The 18423-nt window shown below is 36.6% G+C and overlaps 1 protein-coding gene across 2 annotated transcripts in view; it reads left to right on the top strand.

The window, feature by feature from the left end:
• LOC121382241 (zinc finger MYND domain-containing protein 11-like) overlaps positions 1–18423 on the top strand; it is a 41970-nt gene that overhangs the window by 17895 nt on the left and 5652 nt on the right. Inside the window, exons 3-13 of one of the 2 annotated variants that reach the window (XM_041511767.1) lie at positions 562–708; positions 3525–3533; positions 8060–8140; positions 9039–9219; positions 10523–10581; positions 12227–12304; positions 12474–12592; positions 13937–14010; positions 14756–14931; positions 16047–16172; positions 17441–17623. In XM_041511767.1, the coding sequence (XP_041367701.1) occupies positions 562–708; positions 3525–3533; positions 8060–8140; positions 9039–9219; positions 10523–10581; positions 12227–12304; positions 12474–12592; positions 13937–14010; positions 14756–14931; positions 16047–16172; positions 17441–17623 (1233 nt within the window). The remainder of the gene's footprint in view (positions 1–561; positions 709–3524; positions 3534–8059; positions 8141–9038; positions 9220–10522; positions 10582–12226; positions 12305–12473; positions 12593–13936; positions 14011–14755; positions 14932–16046; positions 16173–17440; positions 17624–18423) is intronic. The other variant, XM_041511768.1, reaches the window with a different exon arrangement.

The raw sequence follows: 18423 nt of genomic DNA, 5'->3' as shown, positions 1-18423 counted from the left end.
TCTGAATCGCAACCTTTGTTTTCAACAGACGGAATTTCGTCACCTCGGTTCATGTTTAATTATAGTCAGAATATCAGTATAAACTTGGAAAAACTCATTCAAAATTCGCTAGAACATGGGCGCAGCCATTACAGTGTGTCACATGTCAGCTATGGTCGCACAAGATTTCGTCTAATTATAATATTGACGCGTCACTCGGCGCCAAATATGAACAGGTGTTACAAGCCGTTAAACCGGCCTGTCGTGCTGAGAGGCACTGGATATCGCTAGCCGGTATGCCGGCCTGTCGTGGTGAAAGTTCAGCGTTATTGTTTAGAGACAAAAAATAATTTAAAATAAAATATGAGCTTTTAGTGTTATTATTAGCAAGTATGATTCAAATTTAATTATAAGAATTGTGTGTTATTTCTTTTATGTTCATCTGGGTATGAAGTTTTTTTTCATCAGCAATGTGATAAAGTCTTCGTCAATTCACACAGTTTGTGGATGGTGGGGGTTTTTCACACCCCAATGAACATAAAAGAAATAACAGAATCCTTAATTGATTTAATTGTTTTTCAGGAGGCCGAGGCCACACACGACTGGTATTGTTTTCACTGTCACAAGCCGGGGGAGATGTACGAGTGTAGCGACTGTTGGCGCGCGTTCCATGCAGACTGTCAGGATGAAGACACGACGGGCGTACAATTTGTTTGCTCAATATGCAAGGTAAGATCACTTCCTCACCAGTCTCAAACCAACAGTTTTACTTGTCATTTTAAAACTGAAACGATAAATAAAATATGGATTCCTAAAGAAGAATTCTTCAGCATTTCAGTGTGTATTTAGGGGCAGGATTTAGCTCAGTCTGTTGAGTGCTCGCCTGAGGTGTTTTGCGTCACAGGATCGAACCACCTCGGTGGATCCATTCAACTGGGGTTTTTTCTCGTTCAACCAGTGTACCACAACTGGTGAAAGGCCATGATATGTACTTTCTTGTCTGTGGGAAAGTGCATATAAAAGATCCCTTTCTGCATTAGGAAAAATATAGCGAGTTTCCTTCAGTGACAGGGCACAATATTTCACGAGAACCGCCGTTCTGTTCGCGTGTCGGTTACGCAAAATTAAATTTACGCGAACCGCAAATCGGTTATGTCATGACCTGTAAACGTTCAGAAATTAAAACTTGCAAACTTCACGATTACAGGAAGTTTATTCATGCAGACATACTACTGGTATTCCGACAAATGTTTTAGACTGATTTTTAAATACTTGATGCGCAGCAAACCAGTAAAAAACGTTATATTGCAGTTGTAACTTGCGACCAGTCTACAGTTTTAAAACAGTTTTAAAGAAATGTGCTCGGACCGCTTAGGACGGCTAAATTTTCTGCTGCTATTTTATCTCTAAAGGAATATATGTAGACATACTGTTGGATTGGCTATAATTTTACATATGTTAAAAACAGTTTTAACGTAAACAGGAATCCAAAGTATATAAGTACCATCGATGAAGTGAAAGTAGCATAGCTACCGCAAATCGCAAAAAGGAATCCCTACAAATGAGTATTTATCTATTTCAAAGGCGTACCGCCCATTACGCACAGTACGCATGTGCGTAATTCAAAAACAAAATCCGGGAATAGGTCGAGGCTGTCTGTAATTGTTCTATAAAATAGACCTCTTAAACTTGACTCTAAAAAAGATTTTCAAAAATGCATCTACAGGCGTCCTGAGTTTCAAAATTTTCTCATAGGGGGAGGCCCCCGAATCCCCCCGGCCGGGCACACCTTTGGCGTGCGTAATTCTAAGAATATTTCTGGTTACTCCCCTGTATTTTGTTTCAGTACTGGGGCTAATAATCAGTTCTTTTATAATATTGTTAACTTTAGCAAGCATTAAAGATTTTTTTTTTTTTTTTTGTAAAATGTTTTCTTTTGTATTTGTTTTAACTTTATGTTTCAGCTAAAAACTATGTATTTAAAATATAATTTCAATGTAATTTTGAGGTAACCGATCAGATAACCCATGGGTTACGCAAATATAATTCACGTAACCGAACAATTGGTTACCTAGGTAAAAACCACGTGAACCAACTTCCGGTTACCTCAGATTTCGAAATATTGTCCCCTGAATGACTGTGAGTCAGAATTACCAAGTGTTTGATAGCCGATGATTAATTAATCAATGTGCTCCAGTGGTGTCATTAAAAAAAACAAATTTTTCTTTCTTATTTTAAAACTGAAAGGATAGATAAAATATGGATTTCTGGAGAAGAATTCATCATCATTTCAGTGTGTATTTATTCACATTGACTGAAATTTAATTGTAAAACCTGATTTTTGTCTTCATTTGTTTTGAATGTGCTCTAGTGGTGTCGTTAATTTTTTTTCTATTTGTGTAGACCTCTTCAGCAGATCTGTTGTTTATTTCCTTGCTCAACTACTACTAGCAGACCCATCGTTTGTTTAGTATGGTTTTCTACCAGCACTCCATGAATCTTAATCAAAGGTCATGATGTACCGATTCGTTGAACATAGCTCACTTGAATTACTAGCAACTAACCAGTTAATCCGAGTACATGTTTGATTATCAAGTCCAATACAGAGTACTTCCCTTATTGTTCAGGTTACTTTTAGTATTTATTCAGACTGGTAATCATGTTTTTATCCTATATAACGTGTGCCGTTAACAGGAGGAAGTAATCACCCTTAACCATAATGGTTGGTTTTAGGGATGGCTTTTGTATATATAATATATGTAAAAGCATTAAAAGCCTTTTACATATTTTCAGGCTGAAATATGCATGGAATCACTTTTATATTTGTAATTGAAGGACACTGTCGAAAGTGAAGAGTGAATATCTTCATGTTGATATTTATAAAGTGCTTATTATGATTCAAAATGTAAGGTTAAAGTTTCCAAAATGACAATAGTCATTTTATCTGTTACTGATAGATCATCAGTCAGGTGATGCAGACTAATGATTGAAAAAATAAATTCATACGATTCCTAATGCTTCTCAATGTGTTTGACACCCAATAGCCAATGTATTTTTCGTGCTGGGGTGTCGTTAAACATCTATTCTGTTCTGCTTTTCAATTTGGAAACTGCATGCTAAAGGTACTTACTGTACTAGGAAGGATGATGGGTTTTTTGTGCTTACTGTACTAGCGCTCCACTGCTGGTAGATCAAAGACCATAACATGTGTTGTCCTCTTGGTGGGAATGCATACAAAGATCCCTTGTTGCTTTTGGTTGGAGTAGCCTGTGTGGTGGCTGGAAGTTTCTTCTCACTACACTTAGCAGGGCTCGAAACATTAGTTGTACAGTAAAACCTGTCTAAACCAGATCATGCCAGGGACCTAATATTTATCTGATTTAGACAGGATTACACGATTTCGGTTTGTTCAGGGTCCGGTTTAGATAGGATTCACTGTATATTGTTTTCAAAGTAGATGTAGCTACTGGAAGTAATAATATGGCTATAGAAGTAAACTGTTGTGTTACGTTGCTAATGGTACTTTTTTCTGTAACTTGCAACAGGAAACTGAGGTATGTACTATATTGTGTGTGTGCAGCACTTCTGTTTCCACTGCTACATTGTCCAGTCATTCATCGAACACACATCATCATCATAGCTTTGGAATTTAATAACTAGACACTTTATTTTAATATCTGCTTGTCTCATCATCATTCTGGTTGTGGTTCTTGGTAAGTATTTTGTCATGTTAACACACAGTACAGAAGAATGTCATTAACAGTTGGCAGGTGATGTTTTGGTAGGCCTATTAGATGTTCACTGGTGTAGAATTACAGTGTTTCCTCTAATACACGCCCATTCTGTTTCAATGGGTCCCAGACCTGGCCTGGTGCTTATAAAACTTTTAGAGTCTAGACTAACGTCATGATAACACCATACAAATTTTATGTGTGTGACGTCATTAGAGATTGAGTCTGGACTCTTAAAGTTTTATAAGCACGGGCCTGGTGTTTGTTGGACACCAGCACTTAATTAAGGCGTAGTGTTTATGTTTTCAAGCAAATCTTTAGAAATAAAAAATAAAAATTAACAATTTTATTTATATTCGAACTTTAAATGCAAAGTAACAACATTCAAACAGTAACACAAAACAATGAATATATGAACAAACTTACTCATAGGACCCCTCTTTTCATGTAAAGTTAATTCATCAGTTATCAGTAATCAGTTATTGGCTATCTACCTAATGTTTATTGAAGACCTGATGTTACTGGAGGTCAGGTGCCAGTACTTGTTAAAGGCCCACTGTTTATTTCTTTCAAAAGGGTACTATCAAGGCACTCAGTGGCATTTTAGAGGAAATATGGTACAAACATTAAATGTTTTTTGACCAGTTGATTTTTTTTACAATCTGATATGTGCATGATGATAACCTGTAGCATGCATTGAAAAGATCGTTCCTGATTAGTTAAAAGTACATGTAGCTGGTTGTTTTTCTTTGAAATCATCACATGACATTTGTAGCACCACAGACGGTATCAGCTAGCTTTAATTTGAAATCCACCTGCTAATTCTATTGTTAATAACATACTGATAAATGTGCACATATTTCATAAAGTGTAGAAATAGCATACATACTTGTATCTCAGGAAATTTAAGTGATCAAGTAATTTTGTCATACAAGATAAAAATCTGGAATTCACAATTACAGTCGTACCAGTAAAAAGTTCCTTTCCTGTTGTCTTTGTTGAAAAGCTCACAGTGTTTCCTGATTTTATGTCCCATGGATCGTTAGCAATTACTTAACACTTTAGAGGGGAGGAAATGGGGATCATCAGATTTTTTTTTTTCAATTCCAACCCATAATGTATGCCGTCTGTCTTGAGAATTTGCATATAACAGACCACATGTGGCTAATGAAAAAACAAGTAGGTAGGTACACATTTAGTATTAAAAAGTTTTCACTGGTTAAAATTTGTGAAAATTTCAACAGTATTTTAAAGTTTATAGTTTAGTGCATGTTTCTTAGTGGTGTCTTCGTTATTTGTCTAAACATTTAGGATTAGTTGCATGAGCATGGGTGTAGTTTTGTATACATACTTAACACACCTTTAACATTTATTGATGATTTTGGGACAGCATTAAACAAAAAGTGAGATATAGGTATTGTTTATTTGTTATTATTTCAACTTATTTTCGTGCTTATATCCAATTAAGGTTCAAACGCGCTGTCCTGGGAACACACCTCAGCTATCTGGGCTGTCTGTCTGTCCAGGACAGTTGGTTAGTTGTTAGTGGTTATTGAGAAAGAAGAGGGTGTAGTGGTCATTAAAACTCGCTTTGGGTGAGAGCCAGTACCAGAATGCAAACCCTGCACATACCAGCCTTATGTCCGATGGCTTAACCATGACACCACCAAGGCCAATCATAGGTATTACTTTTGCCAACAGTGTTGGCAACTTTGCGTTGAAGTTTAACATTAAAGTTTCACGTTTAGATCAATTTCTCACAAACTATAAGTCCTAGGTCAGTGAAACTTGGTTTACAGTTGCACCTATGGATAGGTATATGTTGTTACAACTGCATTTACATGATGATTTTCAAACTAAATATACTCATGATACCGAACATATGAAAAATATTCTTGACCATGTTTTCTTGTCATCACCAAATAACAGAATCTGTAGTCCAGAATGTTTAACACTCTTAACTGTTGTGTGTTGAAACATTCAATACATAATTGCAACTGACATCAGTATGCTTATTTAGAACTCACTGTGTAGTAATTGTCTTAGTAGTTAGTAGCATCAGAATTAGCTGAACACTGAATACAATAATAAAAAGAAAAATAGTAACCTGCAACATCACTGCTATATGACATAATTAAACTTGACATGGATCGTAAATATGTTTTAGATTCAAAAGGAATTAGCAGATTTTAAAATAATTGTACGTGTAACTTATGATGAGTTTAGATTGTTTTGTGATGACTGTAGACAATTGTTTACAATTAGTTAATATTGATAATTTAAAATATGTTTTATTGCTTAACAAGATTTTCTGTTTCTCTGAGGGTGTATGTACTTCTTATGTTTCTGTGGGTTTCTGTTACTTTTATTTTTACTTTTTAATTCTATTAACATATCATATCTGGAGTGCAGAAATATATGCTTACATTTAATGTTAGCATGCGCCGAGTATTATTAGCTAGACTTAGTTTATTTCACTAGCTGTTGAATGCTGGCTTTACAAAACCATTTCTTTTACTTTATATATGTACTGCCATCTTATAATATATAATAATATGAAGCACAGCTTACATTTTCATACAACTATCTTTCAGTCTATTTTCCGAAATCTTCTTGCAATTTGTCTTTCTTTGAATCTGCTAATAAACTTTTTTTTTTCTTTTTTTTTCTAATTCTGCTAAATATACAGTGTATCTAAAGGGAGTAAAATGTGTTAAACATTTGTTGATAATTACTAGACTCAGTATAATGGATTTCTCGTTCCAGCCAGTGCACCATGACTGGCTTATCAACGGCCATGATATTTACTACCCTGTCTGTGGGACAGTGCATATAAAAGATCCCTTGCTGCTAATTGAAAAGAGTAGCCCATGAAGTGGTGACAGTGGGTTTCCTCTCTCAATATCTGTGTGGTCCTTAACCATATGTCTGATGCCATATAACTGTAAATAAAATGTGTTGAGTGCATCGTTAAATAAAACATTTCCTTCCTTCAGTATAATGGATTTTGGCACACTTACAAACAAGTGAATTGACTGTAAGTTTCCCATGTACATGACAGTGAGAGTTCTTTAATTTTTATTTAATAGATCAGAGGAAGATAATTAGTTTTAAGATCATAATCTGTAGACTTTAATTCAAGTTTCTGCTGCTAAACTTTTCTCAAGCACTTTATTCAGGGTGTTTTACTATTATTTGTTAAGTATTCAGTTTGTGCCTGTTATACATCAATATGTAAACAAACAATATTACAATATTACTTGACACATTTTGCTCAGGTGATGGCTCTCAAGTCTGGTTGATTTTGATGAGTTTTTAACTTGCCTGGGCCCATGCTTATAAAACTCAATCTCTAATGACGTCACACACATACAGTTTGTAGGCGTTGCCATAATGTTACTGTCTCAGACTTTATTACAGTCTCGAGTCAAGACTCTAAAACGTTTTATAAGCACTAGGCCAGGTTGGGAGGAAATTATATATTGTGTTCGGTATTTTGGAGGATACGTTAGCTGGCAGCTGAGTTGCATTAACCAACTGACCAATGGAAACATGAATTAAAAAAACATAATTTAAATAATTACGTCACTCAACACTTACTTCATCGTGTTCAGTGACGTTAGCCTTGAGTTAACAGTTAAGCAAAATGTCTCAAGTATTCTTTTACTCAGCTGATAGGTCTCTTGTACAGTGTTATCTCACAGCATGTTTTTAAAGCTTACAGAGCAGGGGCCCATTTCACTAAACATTGTAAGTTTACGTCTGATACTAGCAGTTATATCGGTCGTGCGTATGCACGTGTTTGTCATCAGTTTCATGCAGAAAAATTACATCATTACAGAAGCTAGAGTATTTTAAAGACAAAAAAAATTGAAATATGTGTTGAACTATAATAGTAATAAGAAATGTGCTTTAGCGTAGATTTACATTTACGTGCAAAACTAGGTTTACAATGTTTTGAGAAATTGGGCCTAGTATATTAAAATAAAAGTAAGTTTGAAGATAAGTACATGGCTTATGTTTGAAATGAGTTGCTTATATAGATGTTTACGAAGTAAAAAGGCAAGATATAGATATTGTATACAGATATTACTTTTTAGATCGCAGTGGTGGCGATGGCGTCAACTTTCATGTTCGGATCCGTTTCTCACAAACTATAAATGAAACTTGGTTTACAGTTGCACATGTGGATGTTCATCACAGTGCACTGAAAAAGTTTATGGTAGGTGTGGCATTTAATTCCATGGAACTCTTTGTTTTTGTTAATTTTTTTTTTTTTTATATATTACTTTGCCATATTTATGTGTATTAATACATGCTATATGTAAAGAATGTTTGTATCTTTTTAGGCAGGTCGCAAGAAAAACAAGTTATCAAAGAAACTTTTGAACAGGCTTCTGAGCTACACTATTTTACGTCTGAAAGAAAAGGTAATGAATATATCAATTTATTTAAAAAAAAAAAAAAAATTTTAATTTTTTTTTTTTTTTTTTATTTAAAAAAAAAAAAAAAAAATTAAAATGTTTTGTAGATGGACATGCACTTGAAGTTAAGCACTTGGAATACAGTGTTGAGTGTAAAAAGTCTTGCTAATATTGTCTTCAGCTTCATTTAACACCACATGATATCACTGGCTTCTGTACCAGTTCTATTTCTTGCTCCAGCCAGTGCACCATGACTGGTATATCAAAGGCTGTGGTATGTGTTATCCTGTCTGTGGGATAGTGCATATAAAAGATCCATTGCTGCTAATCAAAAAGAGTAGCCCATGAAGTGACTACAGCGGGTTTCCTATCTCAATATCTGTGTGGTCCTTAACCATATGTCTGACGCCATATTCCCATAAATAAAATGTGTTGAGTGCGTCATTAAATAAAACAATGGGCTATTTCTATACCAGTTTCTTTGATTTAGACTGAGCATTTGTTCCAAGTGTAAAACCTTTTGACAGATATTTTTGACATCTACTAAATGATTCATGGTCCTTGGATTTAGTGTCATGTTTAACACTTTCTGGTGATTTTGTTCACTTTTATCAGTGAGTAACTTGCTTCTTATTTTATGTTGCACACACAGAATGTCCATGTGTACACTGCAGTCCTTTACCGTAATTAATTATTTCATTTCTTATTTCTTATTTTTATTTGCATCACCATAGTTTGACACCTAATAGCCGATGTCGTTTTCGTGTAGTTAAACATTCATTCATTTATTTAATTTCATTTCATTTTTTATTAGTCCTCACCTTTTTTTAGAGGGAGGGGGGAGAAACTCTAGTTAGGTTAAATGTTTGACAGATTGCTGTTTTAAAGTCTGTTGTTGTTGCAGACCCGTGAGCTACACAAGATCGGCAGTAAGGAAGAGGAGGAAATGTTCACAAGGTTTATCTTCAGGAAGATGGACCTCAACACGATGGAGGAGAAAGTGGCCAACATGAAGTACAAGTGCCTGGAGGAGTTCCTGGGGGACACACAGACCGTCTTACACAACGTGTTTCTCACATACGGAGGTACGTTCGTTATTCCTTCTCTCCATTCATCTATCCATCCATCCATCCATCCATTCTTTGTGTCACAGCCTGGAGGAGTTCCTGGGGACCTGCAGACTGTCTTACATGTATTCCTCACATATGGAGGTAAATTCATTCATCCTTCTCTCCATCCATTCATCCATTCTTTGTGACACACAGCTTAGAGGAGTTCCTGGGTAACACAAACTGTCTTGCATATGGAGGTGCGGACATTCATCTAGCTTTCTGTTCCATTCCATCCATCCAGTTATCCATACATCCATCTAATCCATCCATTTTCCATCCATCTATTTGTACTTCCATCCATCCATCCATAACATCTATCCATCCATCCTTTCATCCATCCATAACATCCATCCATCCTTTAATCCATCTGTCCATCCTTTCATCCATCTACCCTTCATCCATTCATTCATTCATCCATCAATCTGTCCATCCTTTCATCCATTCATCCATCCTTCCATCCTTCCGTCCATCCAATCATCCTTTCATCCATATATCCATCATCCTTTCATCTACCATCCTTTCATCCATTCATCCATATGTCTATCCATCCTTTCATCCATCCATCCATGTATTCATTCATCCATCCATCCATCCAACCGGCCTCAGTGGCGTCATGGTAGACCATCAGTCTACAGGCTGGTAGGTACTGGGTTCGGATCCCAGTCGAGGCATGGGATTTTTAATCCAGATACCGACTCCAAACCCTGAGTGAGTGCTCCGTACGGCTCAGTGGGTAGGTGTAAACCACTTGCACCGACCAGTGATCCATAACTGGTTCAGCAAAGGCCATGGTTTGTGCTATCCTGCCTGTGGGAAGCGCAAATAAAAGATCCCTTGCTGCTAATCGGAAAGAGTAGCCCATGTAGTGGCGACAGCGGTTTTCCTCTCAAAATCTGTGTGGTCCTTAACCATATGTCTGACGCCATATAACCGTAAATAAAATGTGTTGAGTGCGTCGTTAAATAAAACATTTCTTTCTTTCTTTTTCCATCCATCCATCCATCCATCCATATTTATATTTCTATACCCATCCATTTATATTTCTTTACCCATCCATGATGCGTTAACTTCATATGGAGATATCTCCATCCATCTATCCATATATCCATATTTTCATTTTATCCATCCATCTATCCATCCATCCATGAGATGGAATCCCATAATACCTATATTGCATCTTGTTTACAGTTCTGGCCCATTGCTTTTAGAAAAAAAAGTTTAATGCCTGCGAATGTTTTAGATAATTTGAATGGTGAAATGTTTTTGTTTATTTCAGATGATAAGAGTGGAATGTCTGAACTAGCGAGGATAATGATTAGAGACTGTAAATATGATGTAGGTATTTCTCAAAATGCTGTATCTTTACAAACAAACAAAACCAAGATGAATATTAGAAGGTTGCTTATATCATGTGTTGTACACTTACAATTAATTTTGTGATGGTGTTACATTTTAGTTTATTTTCAGTATTCTCTCTCTCTCTCTCTCTCTCTCTCTCTCTCTCTCTCTCTCTCTCTCTCTCACTCTCTCTCTCTCTCTCTCTCTCTCTCTCTCTCCGTCTCCCTCTCTCTCCCTCCTCCCTCCCTCCCTCCCCCCCCCCCCTCTCTCTTCTCTCTCTCCTCTCTCTCTCTCTCTCTCTCTCTCTCTCTCTCTCTCTCTCTCTCTCTCTCTCCTCTCTCCCTCTCCATCTCCCTCTCCCTCTCCCTCTCCCTCTCCCTCTCCCTCCCTCTCTCCCTGTCCCTGTCCCTGTCCCTGTCCCTGTCCCTCTCTCCCTCTCTCTCTCTCTCTCTCTCTCTGGCAATGCCAGTAACCAGGACCCATATTCACAAAAAAGTGTAAATTTACGTCTACGACTAGCACTTACGTGTGGCATAGATTTACGTTTACGTGCAAGAAGCACCTTATTCTCAAAGATGGTCGTAAATATAAACGTAACTTAGTTGGACGTAAATCTACGATTTAACATTCTCACTGGAGTAATTAATAAAAACACATTAGAAACGATGGCTACCGGGTAAATAACAAATGCGCAAAACGCAATTTTGTTTGTCGTCTGCTAACAATAACATTGCGAACAGTGAACCATGGCATTTTGGTATTGGTGGGGATCCGCGTTTTGGTACGCACTTGAGGACATTTCTTAAAAAGGAAAAGATAACTCAGGAGAAATTGGCCAAGTCGAAAACATCCGTTCGATCACGAACAAAAATATGTTCAATCCGTGGGCGTTCGCCATAGCAAACTGCTTCATTTATTGGAAATGCTGCTAGTTTCCGTAAATAATAGTAAATAACGGCGATCGTGCTTGATTTATTATATGTACACAACTTACGTGCAGCGTTAGTTGCAACCTGAGGCACTCTTATATTTACGTCCAACTTTACACGTAACTTACATTTTCGTTGTTTCGTGAATAGCTCTTCAGTAGTAGATTTACGTTTACGTGTAAAACTAGGCTTACGATATTTTGTGAATATGGGTCCAGGTCCGGTGGTGGGAAGTATAAAGTGACCATGACTGAAATAGTACATTAAAACCCAAAAGTTTAAAGGAAAACAATTGCTCTGTCAGTAGGGTTTAAGGGAATCGGGAGCATTTTAGTTGGGCATACGAAATAGAAATAAAAGTCTCAGACTTTTTTTTTTTAAATGGATTTTATAAAAATATATTTTTTTTTAGTCTGAGAGATCCTTCTTCCCCCCACACCAATATTTAAAAATAATTTCCCATTAATAAAGAAAAAAAAAAAAAAAAAAGCTCTAACAGTATCAAGGTAACTTTTTGTAACAACACTATTTCTGTTCACTGGATTTAATGAATACTGTTTAACGGTACAAACCGTATTTTAGAAATTATTTTGTGATATAATATATATAGGTCGTCATTTACGTTTGACACCCGATACCTGATGTGTTTCTTTATGTGATGTCATTAAATATTGCATTCATTCATTCTCGTCTTGTTATTTCATTTGATTTAGCTGGAAGAAATACGATACTGTCCAAACTGTTACCACATGTCAAATGCGAAGCCTGCCAACTGGTTTTGTCAACCATGCGTAAGTTGTTTTTGATAGTATACTTTTTTGGCCTAACCACAATCCCTTTCCAAAAGTATTTATAGAATATCTCTGGTAAGGATAATTTTCCTTTGTTAATGAAACTTATTTAACAAGCAACATAGTCATATTTCGAAATAGTAATTTTGATTGATTTACTTCATTTCAGACACCACCTCATGAACTTGTTTATGCAAAGCAGAAAGGCTTTAGTTACTGGCCTGCTAAAGTTATTAATAAAATTGGTGACGACTATGATGTCAGATTCTTCGGAGGTTGGCATCAGAGGTAGGTAAAATAAAAACTTACTTGTTGACCAGACATTCACCTTTCCTTAGTGACAGTGTTAAATTGCAGACCTCATGTTCTAATATTGTTTTAGGTGAACTTGAACTATTTTAGTAACTTAAATACAAATACCAGTCAGCAAAATACACTCAACGTGTTCGATTGTCATTCTACTATGTTCTAGCATTCACAGAATCAAGATAGATAACTCCTGTGAATGTTGACAGCTGTGTTTACGAAGACCGGTCATGTCTCGACTGCAGTCAAGAATGGGAGGGAAAGAGTTAAATGATCATTCTGCTATTGATATTTTAAAGTTATTTTTATTGTGCATACTTTAAATTTACCAGTGCACCATAACTAGTCAGAGGCCTTGGTATGTGCTATCCTGTCTGGAAAGGTGCATATAAAAGAACCCTTGCTGCATTAAGAAAACTGTAGCGGGTTTCCTCTGTTGACTACTAGTCAAAATTACCAAATGTTTCACATCCAATAGCCTATGATTAATCAATGTGCTCTAGTGGTGTCATTAAACTTTAAGTTTTGATTTTTATCTTGCCAATATAAAGTAAAACAGCATTCAGGTAGTACTTTTCAGGCAATAAGCATATCAACTTTTGGGTTTAGTTCAGAGTAAAAGTTTCATGTTTGGCTCTGACAAACCTATAAGTCCTAGATCAATGAAACTAGATTCATAGATGCACCAATGAATGTTCCTCATAATGTATGTTAAAGCTCAATAAAAATTAATATAATTTTTAATATGTAATTTACTTCTTTTTTTTAAACCGGCCTCGGTGGCGTCATGGCAGGCCATTGGTCTACAGGCTGGTAGGTACTGGGTTCGGATCCCAGTCGAGGCATGGGATTTTTAATCCAGATACCGACTCCAAACCCTGAGTGAGTGCTCCGCAAGGCTCAATGGTTAGGTGTAAACCACTTGCACCGACCAGTGATCCATAACTGGTTCAACAAAGGCCATGGTTTGTGCTATCCTGCCTGTGGGAAGCGCAAATAAAAGATCCCTTGCTGCCAATCGGAAGAGTAGCCCATGTAGTGGCGACAGCGGGTTTCCTCTCAAAATCTGTGGTCCTTAACCATATGTCTGACACCATAACCGTAAATAAAATGTGTTGAGTGCGTCTTTAAATAAAACATTTCTTTCTTTCTTTCTTTTTTTTAAATTGTTTTTTAAAACATTCACTGAGATGAACATCTCTGGATACAACTATTGGTGACACAAGTTTACGTTAGACGAGACATTTATGGTGGGTAGAATTTGTGTGGTTTTATTTTTTTGTATGTATTTGTCATGTAGCCATGTTTAATTTGTGTATTTTACAGAGCAGTGATACCAAAAGAGCACGTAAAACCGATCACTATGAACATAAAGACTCTAGTCACAAAGAGAACGTCAGGTTCGTTTTATCTTTGCCTCTGCACCCATATCAGTTTTATCTGAAGGGTACGAAACTTTGGGTTCCATTCCTTCGGTTGCGAGAAAACTTGATCAGTGTAATTGTTTTGAATAAATATAAAAATAAAGGTACAATAGTTTAGTTACAAGTGCTATATTCTACTATTTTACCTTCATTTTTAATAAATCATTACAGATTAATCAATCCCACTCATAATCTTTGCATAAATAACTCAGGAATATAGAAAATATAATGTGCATGCACACAGTGTAAACAAGGGTTGCGTTTAGTACGACTAGATTCCTCTTTTTGGCATATCCATAAAATCTTGCAAGTTGATCATCGGCAGCTAGATGGGACTGTCAGAGACAGAAGTGTTGCACAAAGACAGTAAACTTGTCAGCAACATGCCTGGCATAACCTTACAAAGTGTGTCCTATTCTTCAATAAAAATAGATTTGTTTCTGTTAATAAATTAAATTATGGTACTGAAATGTTTTATGGGCATATAGATGAGGTATAGTGTTTACATTTCAAAGCAAAAGTTAATTAAACAATTTTGTTAGGAAGCCACTATTATGCAACTTTGAGATAAATTTAAAAGTAGGTTATATATTATTCTCAGTAACAGCTTACTACTTAAAGAGACAACTTGATCTAGAATTGTTTTTTATGAACCGTAGTAGATTTTTTGTGTTGAATATGTAATTTAAACTGTTATGCTTTTATGTCTGTTTTATTACAGGATTTGTAAAAGCTTGCAAAGAACTGGCCGTGCATCAGGGTCTTGTGTCTGATAAGAAAAGCGACCTATATGACACTGAAGAGAGTGACCATGAGCTTGTAGTGGAGTTGGAGGACGACTCACCACAAGTCACCTCTACCAGTGTACTGCCGGGCAAGAAGTCCCCGGCAACAAAGGTCAGTTTATGCTGCTATATATCCGCAGAATGATGTAACAAAATAGAGGAGGGGTTATACATAATTATCACCATTTTCCTGAACCTACAAAATGTACACTAGGGCTCACGGTTTAAAAATGTGTCTAATGAGTAAAGAAAAAGTTCAAGAAGTTTTTAAACGTAACAGCTTAACATGATCTTATAACATAAGATTTAAAATTAATTTAATCATCCTTTCCAACTATGACAGTTACAGTGACAGCTGAAAGCTCTGATACTGTTCCTTTGTTGCTTTTTGGTCGGAGTACTTTACGTCGTAGCAGCAGGCAGAATCTTTCTTTCTCACCAAATAGCCATAGTTTAACCTTCTGACTACTGCAGGCGAGATATCTTGCCCGACGTCATGCCAGTCGACATACTGTAGGCTGTATACAGTGCATTCCCCAATTCATATTTCATGCCGTTTTGCACATGGCACTCACCTGAAACAGATGTATAATACAGGAAACTTGATTTCATAACAAGATGGTGTCTTTTGTTTATGTTTTTTCAATTGAAAATACCGTGGAATTTTGAGTTCAGAACATGGTTTTTGGCAAGTATTTTTACTTGACAACAATGGCGGCACGTCGCGATAATTTTCATGGGTTGATAGCTGATTGTGACAGCTAATGTGATAATAAATCTGATCGTTTTACCAACAATGAAAATGATCAAATATTTGGATATGAATCATAGTTCGTTTATTTTATTTTTTTAAATCTGGTCAGAAAACCATTGTTATTGGGAATAATGGACATAAATACTAGATAGCTGGCCACAAATGCCCGTAAGTAAACGCGACTTTTTCGATTTTTTGCCTAATTTTAATCAATATTAACTGATATAAATTATCATAAAAATTATTAAAACCACCGAAAATAATACTTACCGATTCAAATATGAAGTTTATTTTATGTATTTATAAAACATTTCAGTGAATATATGTGAATTAAAATTATAAACTTGTACCCACTCAATGTGGGTTTTTTCAAAAATTAATTCAGTAGTCTAAATGTTAAAATGTATTGAAGGATCGTTAAATATTCCTTTCTTGTTTTTGTTTGTAACTCTGAGAATCTTCTTTTTCTTCAGGCTTCTTCTCCCGAAGATTCTTTGGTGGTAACATCGAGCGAAGACCATTTGACCAACGACCCGATCGTCACGAAGGTGGCACGCATGATTCAAACCTTGTCAGTGGCATCACAGACAAACAAGTTGGTCAGTTTGCTTTGTAACCATCTAGTAGCGGTGAAACATTTGATGTTTATATTATATTGTTAACATGAGAAATGTTTTCCTAACCTAGTACCTTAGTGGGGAAGTACATATCTAAAGTGTCTCAGAATGAGCCCATGTTCAGTGATAGTCATGTGGTGCAGTGGTTTTCTCAGGCAATGTACTCCTCCACGGAATTTCACGAAAAGCAAAACAAAAAACAAAAACGGGAAAATTTGATTGCTTGGGAAAAAAAATCAAAAATCAATTGCTTGTTCTGTTCTCTCTGCATGAATGCATGTGCTGTCGGTGCACCAGGCTGTGAGAGAGGAAGAGGAAGTGTGTGGAAGCTTTCACTTATGCGCAGTCATTGTCGTCTATGCATGGTGCGCAATATTAACGGGAGCCTACAGTGTAAAAAGATATATCTTTCGACTAACAATTCAAACGTTCTTATCATCATAAGACGCGATATCGTTCCGCGGAAAACTCAGCAGAAATTGACACCAAAGTCAAGAATAAACTTGGTTACCTTTATTTTGTCGGTGGGTCAAGTTTTGACGTAAAGAGTATGCTTCTCATTCTGTTATTGGTTTGTATGACAGGCATGTCTTCACAACACTGATTTACGCTACACTTTTGTAGGAAGTGGTTTTCACTGTTTCAATGAATATGAGGTGGGAAGACAGAAGTAATGATCATTTGTTATTCATAATTAATATTATGGTTAAAAGCATGGATTTTTTCTCTCTCTCAAGATTAACTTAAAAAGCTGCCAGGAGAAGCTTCAGAATGTTTCTAAAATACTGTAAGTTCAATAGCTTCAGGGGACACTGTCCCCTGATCCCTGCAAGGGACCGTTGCCCGTAACCCTGCCAGGGGGCCTATGTGGCCCTGTTGACCTCTGGTATAATTTTGTCCTTGAAAACCATTTTTGGTCAGTACCATGCCTGTTTTCTTCTCTTATTCTCTAGACCTATAGTTCATCCCACAGGGAACACTTTTTTTCATACTATGAAATTTACTACAAATTATTTATTTTTGAGCCGATTGATTTGTAAATTGCACACAATCATAATATTTTGTATTTTGTTATTTCCAAAACATTTTTACTTTTCTTCATACGTCAAACCAAACTAAAATTATTTACAAAAAACATTTTTATAGAATGATGGGACGGACTATAGTTTAAAAAGTACTGAGTTGTTGTTAAACAGGTATTTCTTCTCCATTGACAAGTTCTTTCAACTGCGTGTGTTTTGTGGTTTTAGAAATGCCACACTTCCTCCACTCAGACTATTAAACGGGAAGATTCCGAGAGTCTCGCGGTGCCGGCGACAGCTACGTCATGCAACTGCAAGAAACCTGAGAAGCAATTGTCTGATCTACGGTCCAGTCTGGAGAAAGCACACAAAGAAGACCGGGAGAAGGCTTTAGCCAATCTCTCTCAGAAGGTTTGTAGACTCGGTAACACTGGTAACACTTAAACCCTGGCCAATCTTTCTCAGAAGGTTTGTAGACTTGGTAACACTGGTAACACTTCAACCCTGGTCAATCTCTCTCAGAAGGTTTGTAGACTTGGTAACACTGGTAACACTTCAACCCTGGCCAATCTCTCTCAGAAGCTTTGTAGACTTGGTAACACTGGTAACACTTCAACCCTGGCCAATCTCTCTCAGAAGGTTTGAAGACTCTGTAACACTGATAACACTTCAACCCTGGCCAATCTCTCTCAGAAGGTTTGAAGACTCTGTAACACTGATAACACTTCAACCCTGGCCAATCTCTCTCAGAAGGTTTGTAGACTTGATAACACTGGTAACACTTCAACCCTGGCCAATCTCTCTCAGAAGGTTTGAAGACTCTGTAACACTGATAACACTTCAACCCTGGCCAATCTCTCTCAGAAGGTTTGTAGACTTGATAACACTGGTAACACTTCAACCCTGGCCAATCTCTCTCAGAAGTTTTGTAGACTCGGTAACACTTAAACCCTGGCCAATCTCTCTCAGAAGGTTTGTAGACTTGGTAACACTGGTAACACTTCAAACACTGGCCAATCTCTCTCAGAAGTTTTGTAGACTCGGTAACACTGATAACACTTGAACCCTGGCCAATCTCTCTTAGAAGGTTTGTAGACTCGGTAACACTGGTGTTTCTGATAGTACTTGGTTAAAGGTTTGTGCTTAATACACTTAAGAGCTGGTATTTTATCATCTTTTGTATATACTCAGTATTTTCTTTTCATCCCACA

The sequence above is a fragment of the Gigantopelta aegis genome, chromosome 9, assembly GCF_016097555.1.
Source record: "Gigantopelta aegis isolate Gae_Host chromosome 9, Gae_host_genome, whole genome shotgun sequence".
NCBI classification, from domain to species: Eukaryota; Metazoa; Mollusca; class Gastropoda; order Neomphalida; family Peltospiridae; genus Gigantopelta; species Gigantopelta aegis.
The sequence above is the reverse complement of the archived record's forward strand: the minus strand, read 5'-3'. Positions and strand labels throughout refer to the sequence as shown.